The sequence below is a fragment of the Pagrus major genome, chromosome 5, assembly GCF_040436345.1.
Source record: "Pagrus major chromosome 5, Pma_NU_1.0".
NCBI lineage: Eukaryota > Metazoa > Chordata > Actinopteri > Spariformes > Sparidae > Pagrus > Pagrus major.
This window is the reverse complement of record NC_133219.1, coordinates 93,382-111,870: the sequence shown is the minus strand read 5'-3', so window position 1 is coordinate 111,870 and position 18,489 is coordinate 93,382. Positions and strand designations below refer to the sequence as shown.

The following is an 18,489-nucleotide window of genomic DNA, read 5'->3' as shown; positions in this document are numbered from 1 at the left end:
CCCCTTGGCATGGTGTACTTTTACCACCGCTTCATCCCCAAGGCTGCCCAACTCATGCAGCCCCTTTATGAAGCTCTGAAAAGCAAAGCCCTGAAGCATGCCGTGGACTGGTCCACGGTTTCCACAGGTCAGCCACGGCCCATCATCCCTGCCGGGTGGAAACGGCAAGCTTTCGAGGATGTACGATGGCTTCTCTCACCCAGGCAGGAAACCTTCTCAAATACTGGTGGCGGCTAATTTTGCATAGCACAGTCTCAAGAAGGACGTCAGGGCCTGGGCTGACTCCTGCGTAGACCCATGAAGGCCGCTTTGCAGGCCAGCCTCACAGACAGCAGCTGGGTCAACAGGCTCCCGTGGGTCATGTTAGGCCTACAAACCGCACCTAAAGAGGACCTTCAGTCCTCATCTGCTGAACTGTTCTATGGACAGCCTAGGCGGGTCCTTGGTCGGCAATGCATCAACGGACCTCGCTCCTGGACAATGCCAAAGCCTTCACACCCATCCCCACTTCACAACACGGTCTCCCTCAGTCTCATGTCCCCATAAGCCTGCAGGCAGCTGAGTATGTTTTCATCCGCCACAATGCCCACCGTGGACCCCTGCAACCTCCCTACGATGGACCGTTACGTGTACTAGGGACTGGGGACAAACACTTTGCTGGAGTACGTTTCAATAGACTCAGACCAGCTCACCTGGACTTAGACCGACCTGTGGGGCTGGCTCAGCCCCCACAGAGGGGGCGCCCACCCGCACACCCCACAAAGCTGCAAGACTCCAACGGTTTCCCCGGCGGGAACCCCAGCCTCTGCTCCTGTTCTGCGGAGCCGTTACAGTCGGGCATCCGCCCTCCAACACATTGATGTTGTCATTTTATTTCTGTTAGGGTGAATTCTGGGGGGACGTATGTAGCGGACTGGACAGACATAATTCACCATAATCTGGGTAGTTTCACTGACAATTGACTGTTGGGCACGGCCCCCTAGTAAGTGTCAGTGTGTAACCATGACAACGCAGGGTTGGGAAGGGCTATGTGTGTTTGCAGTTTCCCGATGTTTAAGTTCTTGTTTGTTAATAAACGGCTGAGAAGCACAGTCAAAGAGAGCAGTTGTTCGCCTCCTGTTTTCCACAACTTCTACAATATGTCAAACCTGAAATATGAAAATGGCTGAATATAGTAACCTTTTTGAAGGTGCTTTTTATAAGAAAAGTTGATTTCTCCATTTCCGCCATCCCAAAGCGTTTTTGACGAGTTGGGAAACCCAGAGCGTCATTATTTGACGAGTTTGGAATGAGACTCAAAAATTAGCTTTTCTTACAAATAGGACCTTTTGAATAGAAAATTATATTATATCATAATTATAATTACAGTTATTATATATAATAACCTTTTTTGTATGTATGCATTTTCACATTACATTAACAAACATTATTTGCCTTCAAAAACTGTCCTGTGTTTTCATTATAAAAAGTATCTGCGATATTGGCCTTGAATTACTTGGTATTGGATCAAAACTAAATTTTGTGGTATCACCTACCCCAGTAAGAGTTGAGGAGAAAAACAGTTGGACTCAAGTAATGTACCACCTATTTCACTCATGGTTACCACTAACCAACAAAAAAAAGAAAGTAACTAATATGAACCACCAAGTTCTGACACAGGTGTTACAAAAACAAAAACATATAGTAATATTTGCATTTTGGAACTTAATATAGCAATTGTGATTATTATTTTTTATCAATCAACAACAATGATAGTTAATCGATCTCAAGTCACTACTGCTAGCACTACTAGCCTGGGGGGCAGTGGATTCCATTAAAGGACTAAACTAAACTACAACAGGGATAACAAGTGGTGAGTGAAACATCGATAATTATCAATCAATCAATCAATCAAAGCTTTATTGTCATTTAGCTGTACCTACAAAAGTAGTGCAGCAAAAATGAGATTGCGTTTCTCCGGGATCCCATAACACGAACACAATAAATACACACAATATATTACTATAATAATTTAAAACTAAAACTATGACTAAGGCTCATGAAGTGCAGTAGTGCGCATGCTCCAGATCAGCAGTTCAACAATCTACCAGCTTGTGGAAGGAAGCTGTTGATTAGTCTGTTTGTTCGACCTTTTAGACTCCAGGACCGTTTTCCTGATGGGAGCAGTTCAAAGAATGTGTGGAGAGGGTGGAAGGGGTCCCTGACGATGTTCAGTGCCCTGCTCCTGCAGCGGCTTAGGAAAAGTTCTTGGACAGAGGGGAGGGAAACTCCGATGACGCTCTCAGCTCCTCTAACTACTCTCTGCAGGGCTTTTTTGTCTGACATACTGCAGCTGGAGTACCGTGTCGAGATACAATATGTCAGAACGCTCTCCACCACACCACTATAGAAGGTCCTGAGGATGCTGATGGGGAGAGAGGTGTGTTTCAGCTTAAACAGCCTCTTTCAACAATGGAACAAGCCTTTTACAGATGCAGGCTGCTTCAGTAGACATGGTGCTTGATGGCCCTTGTGACGTACTGGGCGCTGGCTCCGTGTCATTTTACCTCCATAAAAATAGCCCCAAACTTCTATTGATAGCATAGATTGATAGGCTATAAACCTGAGCCAACATACGACCACCAACTAGTCAATTAACCACTCCTTTTTCAACAGAGGTGAATGTATATGTAGTTAACAAGACATTCAATAAATGATAATCAGGGCCGCTGGAAAATTTAATCTCCAGTCCACATCTAGACAGAATTATCCTCTCTTCTGTCTCATGATTAGCAGGCTAGCAGCTGGGGTGTTTATGCCACAAAGTTTTTCTTTTTTATTTCACCAACATACCCACCTTCAAGTGAAGCACGAGCCTCCTCTAGTTTTGACTTTTTCTTTCTTTTGCTTGCTCCCAATTCATATTGCCGTTTGTAGGCCATTTCTCCACCTGCATCCAACTGCCTGTCGGCGCATCTGATCGCTGATTGGTCAGATGCTGCATGCTGTCAATCATTGCGGCAACGCGTGCGGTGTCAGATTACTCTTTTTTTTTTCTCTCCTGCCTCAGGCTGACTTGGTGCTCTATGTGCGCCTCACAGCAGCGATGCGCATCCTTTGCGCATTTGCAGAGAATGCATCCCCTTGCGCAAAATGGGGGCCCCCATGGATCGTGGGGCCCTACGCACAGCGCATGTTCTGCGTGTGTGTTCAGGCCGAGTAGGAGGAGTTTCTCCATTAGTCTCTGGGGGATAATGGTATTAAATGCTGAGCTGAAATCAATGTACAGGATTCTGGCATAGGTGTCTTTCTGGTCCAGATGGGTGATGACTGAGTGCAAAGTGGTGGATATTGCATCCTCTGTGGAGCGGTTGGGACTATAAGCAAACTGGTGTGGGTCATGTGATGCAGGGAGGCTGGCTGTCATGTGTGGTTTGACAAGCCGCTCAAAACACTTCATTACAATTTGAGTCAGTGCGACGGGGCGTAGTCGTTCAGACAGGATACAACTGATTTCTTTGCTACTGGTATTATAGTGGATGTTTTGAAGCATCTGGGGACGATGGCCTGACTGAGGGAGATGTTGAAGATGTCAGTCAGGACATCTGCTAGCTCACTAGCGCAGGTTCTGAGCACACGTCCTGGGATGTTATCCAGGCCTCCCGCTTTCTGTGGGTTGACCCTGGTTAGGGCCCTGCGTGTGTCTGCTGCGTTGATGGTCAGGGCTGGCCCAATAGATGGTAGAGAAGGACCAGCCCACCCTCTGGTTGTCGGGTTTGGTGCTTCGAAGCGTGCAAAGAAGTTGTTGAGCCTGTCTGGAAGAGAAGCATCATCGTCGTTGACCCCCTGCCTGGACTTGTAATCCTGGACTCCCTGCCACATCTGCCTGGTGTTTCCTGTGTCGCAGAGCTGTCCCTGGATTTTCTTTGCAAAGGTGACTTTCGCAGCCTTGATTCCCTTCCCCCTCTGATAATGCTCAGCTGTTAATTTATGTAAGGTTCTTCAACATTTTAGACAAGAAAGAGTTCTGTGAAGACCTGTTAGGTGTAACTCCCCTTCAGACCAGTACAAGGGGAGAGGACATCTACCTGGCCATTAAGGAGATGTTAACAAAGCGAGGAATAGAGTCAAAAAAAGTGGTTTCAATAACCACAGATGGAGCTCCTGCCATGATAGGGAGAGAGAAAGGAGCTGTAGCAAGAATGAAAGCGGACAATCCTGAGCTCATCTCGCACTGTATAATTCATCAATCTGTCCTGTGATCCACCCTGTCAGATGAGCATGCTGACAATGATGAAAATGATCAATTTTCTCAGGGCATCCTCTTCCTATCAGCAACGCATGCTCAGGGAATTCCTCAGAGAAGTTGATGCAAACGCTGATGATCTTTTGCTGCACAACAATGTGAAATGGCTCAGTGAAGGCAGGGTGTTGGAGCGCTTTTGATCCATCAGAAGGGAAGTAGCAGCTTTCTTGGCAGAGCTGAGAAGTCAGAAGGCAACAGAGTTTTCTATGAAGATGAGAAAAAGATGGATAATGTGGCCTTTTTGGTTGATATCACTTCACACCAAGGACAATTCAATTTGTGAACTGATGACAGCTGTCCGCTCCTTTCAGAGGAAACTTGAAGTGTTCAAGGAAGACCTGCAGGGAGACTGTACACACTTCCCAGAAGTGCAGGAACAGGTTCAGGGAAACGTTTTGACAGCTTCAGCTTCGGACAGCAGCTTACCATGTTCATTCAGAACCCATTTCTCATCACAGATGTCAGTGGGTTCTCAAAGGAAGTCACACAGCACTTCAAGTGGGCAAATGCTGGGCCTCTCCAGATGCAACTGTTTGATCTCCAAGCAGATGTGGCCCTGAAAGAGCAGTTTGGAAGAACTGACCCTTTCTGGCTCCAAATGGTCTCTGAGACAGCTTTCCCAGGTCTGAGGAAAGTAACCCTGTACATATTGACTATGTTTGGCTCCACATATAGCTGCAAGGCAGCTTTCTCCACAATGAACACAATTAAAACTAAATATTGTTCCAGGCTCACCAATGAGCACCTGCACATGTGTACGAGAATGGCCCTAACACCATTCTAGCCCAGATTTAAAATCCTGGCAGGACAAGCTAGAGCTCAATTCTCTCACTGAACAACAGAAAGTGGGGGAGTGGGATACAAGAGGGAAAGAAAGGTGGCATGGCAGCGGACACTTCTGTATCTTTTGCCAGATGGCAGCAGGGTGAACAGACTGTGGCTAGGGTGAGTGTTGTCTTTTAGTATCATTTGGGCTCTGTGCAGACATCTCACTTCACCGATGTCTCTGATGCTCTATAGATGGGTACCAGTGATGTTCTGGGCGGTTTTAATCTTCCGCTGTAGAGCTGTCCTGTCCTAGGCTGTGCAAGAACCATGCCAGTTTGTGATGTTTCAAGTCAGGATGCTTTCTATTGCTCCTCTGCAAAAGTTGACCAGAATCTGGCTCCGGATGTGAATGTGTATGTGTCACTCTCCAGGACGGCTACAGAGTGCAGGTACGCACAATAAAAAAGGAGTCCCTTGGTTTGGCTTTTGGGTGTGAAGCTAGCTGACTTTATTACTGACATTTTGAGCATATCACTCACAAAGCAGACTGTCTAATTTTAATGACTACCGCCCCGTGGCACTTATCACAATCTTAATCAGGTGCCTTGAGAAACTGGTTCTAAAACATTAAAAGCAACATTCCAGCCAGTCTGGACCCTCACCAGCCACGGATTCAACTCTATTGTGATGACACCACCATCATCACCAAGGTGTCTACTGTGGACAGCTTCAGGTTTCTGGGAACCATGATCTTCCAGGACCTGAACTGGTCCTCCCACAGACACTGTCTGGAAAAAAGGCCCAGCAGAGGTTGCACTTCCCACGACAGCTCAAGAAGTTCAACTTCCCTCAGGAGCACCTGATCCACTTCTACATCGGGATCATACAGTCTGTTCTCTGCACTTCCATCACTGTCTGATTCGGACCTGCAACCAAACAGGAAGGAACAGACTGCAACGGACAATCAGGTCTGCAGGAAAGATAATTGGAGCCAACCTGCCTTCCATACGGGACCATTACGGGACCCGTCCAGGGTCAGGAAATGGGCAGGTAACATTTCTGCAGATTCCTCACACCCCGGACACAAACTGTTCAAGCTCCTCCCCTCTGAAAGGTGATATAGAGCACTGTACGCCAAAACGACAAGACACAGAGACAGTTTCTCCCCCCAGGCTGTCACTCTGATGAACACTTAACAGTCAGTTAGTGTCAGAAAAGAAACACTGTAATAAATTCTGCCACTGTTTTTAATATTAATACTGTTTTAATGTAAATACTGCTGAAGATTCTGCACTCCTTACAATTGCACTATTTTTTTTCTTGTACATATCAGTCTTATTTTTCAATGATTTATTTTCTTTTTTTAGATTTAATGTTTGAAAACTACTCTCTGTACATTGAGAGCAAATTTAACTGGAGACAAATTTGTTTATACACACTTAAAAGCTAACCAATAAAGCTGATTCATCACATAACAACTGTAGCTCAGGAGGTAGACTGGGTCGTCCAGTAATCGGAAGGTCACTGGTTTGAATCCCTGGCTCCCCTGGCTGCATGTCGAGGTATCCTTGAGCAAAATACTGAACCCCAAATTGCTCCTGATGAGCAGACGGCACCTTGCATGGCAGCCTCTTGCATCAGTGTATGAATGTGTGTGTAAATGTGACAAGTGTGGTAAAGCAGTCAGTAGACTTGAAAAGCTCTATAGAAATGCAAGTCCATTTACCATTACAGAGTGATGCACAGTGAACAATTGACTGCTCAGTGTCAACAAAACCAAAGAGCTGATTATTGATCTTAGGAGAAAAAAAAGGGGGTGGGGGGGACATCAGTGGAGCTGAGGTGTTTTAGGTCTGGGAATCTACATCACAGAGAATCTATCATGGTCCACACATTGTCACCCTGCTCAAAAAAAAAAACACAGAAAAGGCTTTGCTTCTTAAGGAAACTAAAGGGCGCTAAATTCCCTTGCCAAGTTCTTGTCAATTTTTAAAGAGAAGCAATAGAAAGCATTTCCACTGGAAACATCACAAAGTGGCATGATTTGTGCACTTCCCAGGACAGGAAGGCTCGGCAGCGGGTGATTAAAACACACAGAATATCACCAGTACCCATCTACCGAGTATCAGCGATATCGGTTAAGTGAGGTGTCTGCACAGTGCCCAAAGGATACTCAAAGACAACATCCACGCCAGCCACAGTCTGTTCAACCTGCTACCGTCTAGCTAAAGATACAGAAGTATCGGCTGCTATACCACCAGAATACAAAGCAATGTCTTTCTTCAGACTATGGGATGTCCTAAACTCATGTCAGAGGCATTACTATGGCCCGCAGTTCTCACAAGACCAGCCATCCACCCCCTGTAAAGCAATTAACTCACACAGGCCTACAAGCCGCAGCTGTGCCGACAAACACACCGACCCCTACAGCATCTGTCACGGTTCTTCTCCTGCTCCTCTCTGTGTCACCCATCTTTCGGAGCCACTCTTCGCTGTAGAAGTGTGTCCAAACCCGTTAGGTAGAGTGGACAGGTCAACTCTGCCTGCCACTGCCCCACCACCCGGCCTCTCTGCTCTACCTACGAGCCAAGAGACACTACATCTGCAACAGTCAAACTGGTCGACGTTACCACCAGGGCAACTATGACTCACAATCTGCTGCTCCAGCCTCCGCAGCTGGCCAAGTGTTTAACAAACCAATTATGAGACAAACACACGCACAACCCATTAAAACCAGAGTGAGAATGAGTGCTGGCGGAGACGAAATTTTTAATTAAATAGAGCAGGTCAACTTGCCAGTATGACAGTATTTTTATTTATTTGTGTGATATTATTTGTGTGTTTTTTGCCTGGTCTTTATAAATGATAAAAGATTCATTGAAATTAAGAATTATCAATATCGGCCGATGAATGACTATTTTGATTTTTAGCCATATAGCGCAGGCCCGTGGTGAAAAAATTTACCTTGGCTTTTTGACATGGCAACCAGGGCAATGCTAACTTCCGGGTTAGCAACAAAAATATGTCATCCCATGAAACAAAGGAACCCCACATCACAACAGAGTTCCCAGCCATGGGAATAGATGGGAACTTATGTATTTCACTATGAGGGCAAAGGCTATTTGTTTGTTATAGATTAGAAGAAAAATATCATGTAAAAACTTCTATTAATACATGGGCTCTTGCAAAATCCTATAGCTGTGCTCCAAATCCCTGCGGTAGCAAAAAATCAGTACACCATTCAGCCATTCACAAAAAAACATCAACTTGTCACTTTAGACATTCACACTGTATCAGCCCTAACAACCTAAAAGCAAAATCAAGTCAACATCTAATTCAACATGGTTGAAACTTAAGAATGATATGTACAGTAGGCAGATTCCTGTGAAATACATTTGTCTACCTAGCTCTGTACATTCAAAAACTATTTTCATCGATCATACAATTCTAGGTTGAGAATGTTTTACACAACAGTAGACATGCTGTAAAATAGCAAAACTCTATACGACAGTCAACAACGCCAGAACTAATGCATGAAAAATGCAGGAAGATGAAGTGGGAGAGACAGTGCCAGGATGTGTGCTAACAATGTGACCCACAACCAGTTCATCATAGTTTAATGCAGTACAGTGAGGATACAGGTGTTTCAAAGAGGAGACAAGCATATGAACCAGATCTGTTTGTTTGTCTGTCACTGTTAACAATGATTCCAGTCTGCAGCATATTCATACACTTCACTGATAAACCACATTGTAGAGTAACATTAGGCTTTATGATGAAGTATCACTTTTTTATCTGTTCTAATGCCTTGTTGTAGGGGGTGATAAGCCCCCTGAGCAGTCTTAATCAAATAGTATTTTTAATCTGGTTGTCATGTTTACATAGCATGCATGAATAAATGGTAAGAATGTGTCAATAACATCCGCCATGGCATAATTACATAGCCTTGAGTAAGTCAGTTGGATTCTCTTAGCACAGTAGTGTTGTTATTAAATTAATTCTTCGTCACATCTGTCCTTGACCTTGTGACATCAAAGAAAAGTGGTTAGGAAAGGACTTTCCCTCATCAGCCACACCATTTATACCAGTCTTCTTCTTTTTCTGTTTATCCTATTTATACCTGTACTACAGAACCTGTTTTGCCTGCCTGTCATGCCTGTTTGACCTTTTACTAGTTTTTTAGACACTTGATTCTTCCTTGCTCCTTTTAGGATTAATTTGCCAGTGTTGGACGGCTGTCTTCTGGTTTTGACCCCTGCCTGCATCTCTGTATTCTTTTTACCTGCACACACCAGTCTTGAAAGATTTGAACTGATTTAAATGGAAAATGCAAATCTAAATCTTTTTATACTGATATGGACCTAACTGTCTGAATTAAAGTTAAACTGAAGCTGAAATTGATTGAAATTGAAACTGGGTATTTTAAAAAAAAAGATAAGACACAATCAGTCGCTGCACTAGTATCTAGAACATCACACTATTCTTAAAGCGTATGAAACTGTTATGTATGGAGTAGTATGGAAATCCGTTCTCCCCCTTGTGGTTAGGTTTAGGTATAAATATATATATGTACATGTATATATATATATATATATATATATATATATATATATATATATATATATATATATATATATACATATATATATATATAGATATAGATAAATATAGATATATGTAAGTGTAAGTGTATAGCCTGATTTTACATGGCCACATGAAACTTTTCTTGATGAAAAATAACAAAAAATTAAATACTTTGTGATGACAGTTATAGGTGTATAGATTTTTAATCCAACTGCTGAATCTTTTCCGTTGTTCATAAGATCTAATGACTTCAGCAAGGACATTTCCGTCATATCCTGTGATGGTAAATGTCAAGAAAGCTATCCACTTAAATGACTATGAACATTATTCATATAACCATGACAAAAATATTCTAAAAATGCAGTTAATAATTTATAGATGTGTAGAGAAAACGACAAATTGGATGCGAGCATTCTCTGGCTGGCTGGTCTCACCATCCTCCACACGTTAACTGTCTCTATATTGAGGCAATTGGTTTCAGCCCCTATTTAAAATGCATTCCCATGCATTAAAGCACTTGAATGTGCAGCGCTAATGCAGTCACTAATGTACACATCACATTTAGGAAAATCTGTAAATGATTCATCATAAATAAAAGATGACATAGTGCATCCACAATCGCTCAGAGAGTATAGATCTGCCTGTTGCAGGCTGGAAATATAAAGACATCTGTATCAATCAAGTAACTTACTGCCATTAACTAGCTGCCAACAAAACAGAGGTGCTGTTTAGAAGAAATGTCTTTAGCAAATGTTCAGTGCAATAAAACATATACACACTAAAGAAATTTTAAATGAGGAACCCTTTATAAAGGGTTACTTTGGTATTGGTTAATTTGAAAGTGTTTGATCCAAAATCCATTTATCATGATCTAATTAAACATTTATTTATAGATTACTCACTTCTGAAACCATATTATTACAAAATAGCAAGGACAGACACACATCAAACCCTTTTGAATAGCCTGACAAAATGTGTTCTCATCAATGGTTTATAACTGAGTAAATACACGAGCTGATAACAATGCCGTAATTAAATGTTTGTAACCTACCAATGATGATGATGATAACAATAATAATAATAATGATAATAATAATAATAATGATAATAATAATAATAATAATAATAATAATAATAATAATAATAATAATACTAGTTTACCAGCCCAATCGCCAGAATAAAATGCAAACATTTGTTCTGGTGTCTTTTTCAGAAGGTAATTGGTTGTCAAAGGGGTCTTTCACCATCTGGCAACTCCAGAGTTGTTCTTTAATAATCAACAGATCTATAAAGCATTGGTAAATTAAATAATTATCCAATAATTTAACTATTAGTTACAATATTATAAATTGACGTTTCACTCATTTTAACTTATTATAATCTCAGTTCAACAGAAACTGACAGGCTGACAAACTTTAAACTTTTCACACAGCAACTTTATTAGATAAACTTAGGTAAAGCTTTCGGCTACACTTCTGAAAGTAGGCTATATTTGTTGTGTGCTCATTGACCTAAAAGACATAAGAAGAACCTTATTTTCTTTCCTTCACAATATGCAATACAGCAATATCAAGTATGTTAATATTGTGAACCTTGTGATGTTTAATGTTGCAAAGATAGGCAACTAGACAGGGAACAAATCTATGCTATTGAATGACAAGGAAAAGCAGCAGATCCTTACATTGTAGAAGCTGGAACCAGCAAATGACATTTTTGCTTGAAAAATGAAAAGAAAAGAAGACGTAAAAATTAAATGAAATTATCAAAATAGTATCAATAAATATTTGTACAATTAGCTAATAGCTTTATTAACTAATTGTTGTAGCTCAAGTTCATTCCTGTTACCCAGTGTTTATTCGTGTCACCCAGTGTGCAGTACTGTTAGCCTACTAAATTGGGTTTTTTATTTTCTAAAAAAGCACAAGGATTAATGACATTTCTTTCAGGAATGTTTAGTTCATCATTTATATAATCGTTTAATAAAAGGTTTGCTAAAAATATTGATAAACTTAGGGTTCAAAAAAGTGGTTTTGCCTTAAATAATAATAATAATAGCCTACAACTTGCATGTTTACAAATTGATTTTTAGTCCCAGATATCATACATCAATTATTTGAACATGTAACCAACTATTTCTTTAAAGTAAAGAATTATTGAGGGGAAGGAAAAAGAATCAGTTTTTAAACATGGTCTTTAACACATGTGTAACAGGACTGAGAAAAATGCCACCATCTTCGATTTAGAAAACTTGTAAAAAATGAAATAGTGTTGCATGATATTGACCAATCCTGTTTTGAATACTTAAGTTAGTTATTAGATACAGTGTTGAAAAAAGATTAAAAATTAAGTTTAATTTTGAACAAATGGCACCGTTCGGCGGGATGGACCTATGAACGAGAAACCCTTGACTGAGAACTTTTACTAAAGGGGAAGTGTGAAGTAGGTCAGGGTTACCTGTCTGAACTGCTCCTCGTAGGTCCACTCGTGGTGCTGGTGGGACTGGTGATGCGCCGACGGAGACTCTGCGCGGCGGGCCGGTCCGAAGGCCTCCGGTACTCTGGCCATGAGCTGCATCGGGGCGCTGTGTGGAGGCAGGCAGGCTTCCTGGAGCGATGACTGCCGCTGCTGGTTGTGGATCGACCCGACTTCGCCCTTCTCTTGTTCATTAATGATCTCATGTTCATCTATGCCATCTTCCTCCTCATCCCGCTCCTTACCGTCGCTGTCCGGTCGGGAGTCTCCGTCATCGTCGGCTCTAAGTGCCTCCATGTGTGGGAGCGTCACTCCGGCGGACAAGTTGGCAACTTCGGCGTTCAGGGCACCTCGCATCGCCGCCTGGTAGTGGCGAAAAGCCAGAGCTTGTTGGTGTATATGGGACTCCACCATGGAGCGGAGGTCTTTCTGTGTCTCCGCCTGCCTAACTTTCTCCTCCAGAGCCAGACGCGCTGCCTGCTGCCGTTGCAGGTTCTCCATGACCACCTCTAGCTTCATGCCGCCGCTGCCGGGCTGGTGGGACTGTGCGCTGGTGAACGCGTTATGGGAGGAGGCTTGGAGCGGAAGGCTCCTGGTGGATGAGCCTTGCTGCGAGGGAACAAGAGATGGCCGTTTTATGATTAGCACCGGAACTTTACCAAAAATAAAACACATCGATCATTAGCTTCATCACACACACACACACACACACACACACACACACACACACACACACACACACACACACACACACACTTTGGATTTTTAAGTGAATATAAAGAAGACAACTTGTTAAATATTTCTCATTACCATTTACATTAAAACACTGTTAAACTATCCAACCAGGCTACTAAAAAAAAAAAAAAATTAAGTCAACATAAACTGTAGAATTCCCTAATAATCCAACTGAAGTAAGGTCTGAATGCTTACCAAAGATTTAGGTGCAATACTTGTGTTATCAACCATGCTTCTCTCCGTGGGCTGCGACGAAATACGGGATTACAGAATGTTCTTTTCCTGGCAACGCTCCGCATTCAACATCCAGACATGCAGGTCTTGATAGTTGGCTCAATACTTGAAGCCTACTTGTGTTCACGGTGAATGGTGGCAACTGTAGTGAAAATGACCCCGGGAGGCAGCGATCAGCCCTCCTGTTCCATCTGCAAACAATACGTCAATACTGAGAAATAGGCTACAGGGCAGCATCGACTGAACACTGAGATATGGTAGATATGACTGTCTGCTCATAGGCTGTAATGAAGTTGATGCGACTTCACTAATTTGATTATTAAGCAATTCAAAGTTGAATTGAATGATTGCATCATTATTTTCTCAGTGTTGTTTGAATGCAACTGCCATGAACCATGGAAACCTGTTTTTTTAAAGGATTTCTAATTTCTGTAAAGCTACATCATTATTACATGATAATATGGCAGGAATATTGATAAAGTTATCTTGGTACATGTCATTTTATATTCTAATACCATCTAAATATATAGGGGAAAAAGGGGTAAGATTAGCCACTTTTCACATGTGACAATTTTACTCCAAATTTGTTTCAAATTATAGTTATACCTCAGGTTGTTGTGTACACATGGAAATTAAAATGAGTTATCTAATTATGATGATTTCAGAACAACGACCAATCAAAAAGAAAGTAGTCCTACTGTATGGCACAACTCGGCCCGAGGTGGGGGTAAGATGAGCATGGGCCGGGTCCAGGTAAATTGAGCCCTCTAGGGGTAAACAGCCACCGTTAAATACTGAAATATAAATAACAAAAAATCAAACAATTCTGATATATTTTTAAAACTTTATTAATGGCATCAATTTAACTAAGGCAAAGACTCATAGGTTTAAGTAAAACCATATGTTTGTGTGCGCTTGTAAAACGTGCTCTTTAAACTGTAATCTTTGTGTGTTAATTACAGACAGAATGTATGTCTGAATGTGCATTTATGTATAGCATATTTGTGTGTGGCTTAAACTTAACATCAGTCAACAGGTAGGTGTTTATTACATCAACATAGACTGAAAAGTGTGTGTGAGTGTGTGTGTGTGTGTGTGTGTGTGTGTGTGTGTGTGTGTGTGTGTGTGTGTGTGTGTGTGTGTGTGCGTGTGTGTGTGTGTGTGTGATGAGCCTTTGGCTCAACTTGTCCACAACCTCCATTTTCTCAAATCTGTTTCACAATGGCTCAGATCCACAATTATGCTCAGTTTATGACCTTGTTTTATAACTTAACTTTCACCTGTATTTTCACTAACACAATCTTGACCTCGAAGGGCACAGAAGCGCAACCCATCATGGTACATTTCATTACCACTTACAAATGGAGCGAAAAATTATACCTGTCCTTTATTGATAGTCACACAGCCAGAGAATTAGCCTACTACGGCCAAGTTTACTGCTGCAAGGTCCATCCTTAAAACATATAGGCTCCACCTTTACAGCTCTGTAAAATTAAAGCCAGGAATACCATTCTAAAAGCAAAACTAGGGGAAAAAAATTGCATTTTTTGTATTTTTGTATATTTTGACCATGATGGTATCAAAAGCAAAGCAGTTGCTAAATCATATGTACACTTCATAAAATGCTGTTTTAAGTGAAGAACTATTACACCATATGTCTGTACCAGAGTGTAAACATAATTTCTGTCAACCCTGCAATTGGCTGCCATTTACCACAGGGACCCTACAATTAAGGCTTACTGTGATGAAGGATATATCATTTGGCTGAAGCAAATCAATTAACATCAGCAGGGTCAGCACTTGTTTGACAATCTATGCTCAAAATACAACAAGAAAAACCCTCTCACAGAATAGTTGGTTACTCACGGATTCACCCCAGATTGAGGAACCTGTGTGAGATTCATTTTATTATAATAATAATAATAATTATTATTATTATTGTTGTTGTTGTTGTTGTTGTTATTATTATTTAATAACTTCAGGTGTGAAATTTGTATCCAGGCATGTTTGCCCTTGCTATCCAATATATAAAGAAATATCCAATATACAAAGCATACATTTTAACCAGCAAGATACACTGAACAAAAATATAAACGCAACATTTTTGTTTTTGCTCCCATTTTTCATGAGCTGAACTCAAAGATCTAAAACATTTTCTATATACACAGAAGACCATTTCTCTCAAATATTGTTCACAAATCTGTCTAAATCTGTGTTAGTGAGCACTTCTCCTTTGCCGAGACAATCCATCCCACCTCACAGGTGTGGCATATCAAGATGCTGATTAGACAGCATGAATATTGCACAGGTGTGCCTTAGGCTGGCCACAATAAAAGGCCACTCTGAAATGTGCAGTTTTGCTTTATTGGGGGGGTCTGAGGGGTTCAGAAAACCAGTCAGTATCTGGTGTGACCACCATTTGCCGCATAGATTTGATCAGGTTGTTGATTGTGGCCTGTGGAATGTTGGTCCACTCCTCTTCAATGGCTGTGCGAAGTTGCTGGATATTGGCAGGAACTGGAACACGCTGTCGTATACGCCGATCCAGAGCATCCCAAACATGCTCAATGGGTGACATGTCCGGTGAGTATGCTGGCCATGCAAGAACTGGGATGTTTTCAGCTTCCAGGAATTGTGTACAGATCCTTGCAACATGGGGCCGTGCATTATCATGCTGCAACATGAGGTGATGGTCGTGGATGAATGGCACAACAATGGGCCTCAGGATCTCGTCACTGTATCTCTGTGCATTCACAATGCCATCAATAAAATGCACCTGTCCATAACATACGCCTGCCCATACCATAACCCCACCGCCACCATGGGCCACTCCATCCACAACGTTGACATCAGCAAACCGCTCACCCACACGACGCCACACACGCTGTCTGCCATCTGCCCTGAACAGTGAAAACCGGGATTCATCCATGAAGAGAACACCTCTCCAACGTGCCAGATGCCATCGAATGTGAGCATTTGCCCACTCAAGTCGGTTACGATGACGAACTGCAGTCAGGTCGAGATCCCGATGAGGACGACGAGCATGCAGATGAGCTTCCCTGACATGCTGGATGTGGAGGTCCTGGGCTGGTGTGGTTACACGTGGTCTGCGGTTGTGAGGCCGGTTGGATGCACTGCCAAATTGTCTGAAACGCCTTTGGAGACGGCTTATGGTAAAGAAATGAACATTCAATTCACGGGCAACAGCTCTGGTGGGCAAATGGTGGTCACACCAGATACTGACTGGTTTTCTGACCCCCCCCCAATAAAGCAAAACTGCACATTTCAGAGTGGCCTTTTATTGTGGCCAGCCTAAGGCACACCTGTGCAATATTCATGCTGTCTAATCAGCATCTTGATATGCCACACCTGTGAGGTGGGATGGATTATCTCGGCAAAGGAGAAGTGCTCACTAACACAGATTTAGACAGATTTGTGAACAATATTTGAGAGAAATGGTCTTCTGTGTATATAGAAAATGATTTAGATCTTTGAGTTCAGCTCATGAAAAATGGGAGCATAAAACAAAAGTGTTGCGTTTATATTTTTGTTCAGTGTATCTTGCTGGTTAAAATGTATGCTTTGTATATTTTTTAGTGACTTGCAAAAGACCCATTTCAGCCACTTTGTGAGTAACTACTACAAATGTATGAATACTACTAATAATTGTACATATATTTGTACAGATTTGTCATCTATGCTTTTAGTGACAATACCTCTCTCTTCTTCAAGTACACATTACCAAATATTTGTCTTTCATTTCAGTTTCAGTTGTCTTTTAGTCTCAGAAAAATGTTGTAGTCTTCCTCTTCTCATTGCAAAATCATATCATTTTGGGGTAGGAAATTAGAGGGGACTAGATTTGGACAACTATTATTATATGTACACTCTTTGGTCATTTCACATATATATATATATATATATATATATATTTCCTTTGTATTTGATTGCTTTTGGTTTGTATTGGTTATAGGATTCCTGGGTGACGGGGGTGGGGTTGGGAGGGATGGGTAGAAGTGGTAGTTTGCTAATGATTGTTGATTTTTGTTTCTGTTCTTGTTTGTGTGTGTGTGTGTGTGTGTGTGTGTGTGTGTGCTTTCATTTTTAATAAATTACCTAAATGATTGATTTTTTTATGATACCTGAATTCGTCAAGTTAGGCCGAGACCATAGGTGGGTAGGCTTTTCACTATTTATCCAAAATAAGTATTGCATATGATATTTTCCTTAGTGCAACAAGTAATCGTCCATGGGTGCTAACTTCAACTTTCACAGCTGACTAACTGACCCATCATGGTGTGTCCTCAAGTGCCTGTTAAAGTTTGACGTGGTCAATCCAGTGTACTTTATTATGATTCCACAGAAGTTGTATTTGGCAAATCTTTTGTTTGGGCCTTATGTGAAGTCTTTATAGCCAAATATGATATGTGTATGTGAATAGCACAGCAGCTGCTGGTCTGCCCACCATGGTGTTGTTGTGTGTGGCGATTTAAGTGCAGCTCAAGTCCAAGTCGAGTCCCCATCTCTGCTGGGACACCAGAGAGTGGTTTTGCGCTGGTGGGGAGTCAGATTCTAGAGGTTACAAAAAGTCTCTAATAAATAATCTCTAAAAAAAAAAAGTCACTAATCCTGCCACTGGGACATCAGAGATGGTCATAGGTTGTCAGTCCAGCATTACACTGTCCAGTTTCCTAGTTAATTATAGAATTAACTATTCATGTCATCAATTTGCTATAGGCATATGCAAGTCCCTATACAGGTGTGTTGTAAGTTTTAGCATAAGCAAAGTCTACTTATAAGACTGTATGTACGCAGCTGATGAAGAAGAAATGTGTTGTTTTGACAATCAATTACTGCATAAACTTACTGTCAAAAATATAACATATTTCATGGCATGCCTAATAACTGCTGAAAAATCCCATTTTAAAATGATAATAAATAATTATTTTACTTTCTAAAAGAATAAGCCAATGTATTCCTCTACATAAACGGTCCATAGCTAGTTTAAAGCAGGAATGTAACCAAATTTCGAGCAGCCCTGGAGTATAAATAGGTATACCATTTAGAGGGCTGACACAGTGTGTTGTAGAACAATGCTATCTAGTGGCTGATCAGAATAACTCTCTGGAACAGCTCTGTGTGTTGTTGTTGTTACCCAAGAGGCTGATTTAAACAGGAAATCTTTGTATTTGTGGGTGCTGAGTAAGATTTGGGGGCTAAGTGGCATTGTGGATAATGTAGGCACCATATTATGAAAAGGTAGAAAAATGCGCTGAGAAAAAAAAGGTAATATCTCTGTATCAATTTTGATCATTCGTTTTTAAACTGTACATAATGAGTCAAACAGTGTTATAAGAGTGCAATGTTAGACTGGTGGAATGCTTTTCAAAACCTGGTGCCTGCATTGTCTA

At 41.5% G+C, this 18,489-nt stretch overlaps 1 protein-coding gene across 1 annotated transcript in view; it reads right to left on the bottom strand.

Moving 5' to 3' along the window:
- Positions 1-12,628, bottom strand: part of arid3c (AT rich interactive domain 3C (BRIGHT-like)) — a 101,390-nt gene extending 88,762 nt beyond the window's left edge. The window contains exon 1 of the mRNA XM_073467173.1: positions 12,092-12,628. Coding sequence (XP_073323274.1) covers positions 12,092-12,628 — 537 coding nt within the window. The remainder of the gene's footprint in view (positions 1-12,091) is intronic.
- Between the last annotated feature and the right edge of the window lie 5,861 nt (positions 12,629-18,489).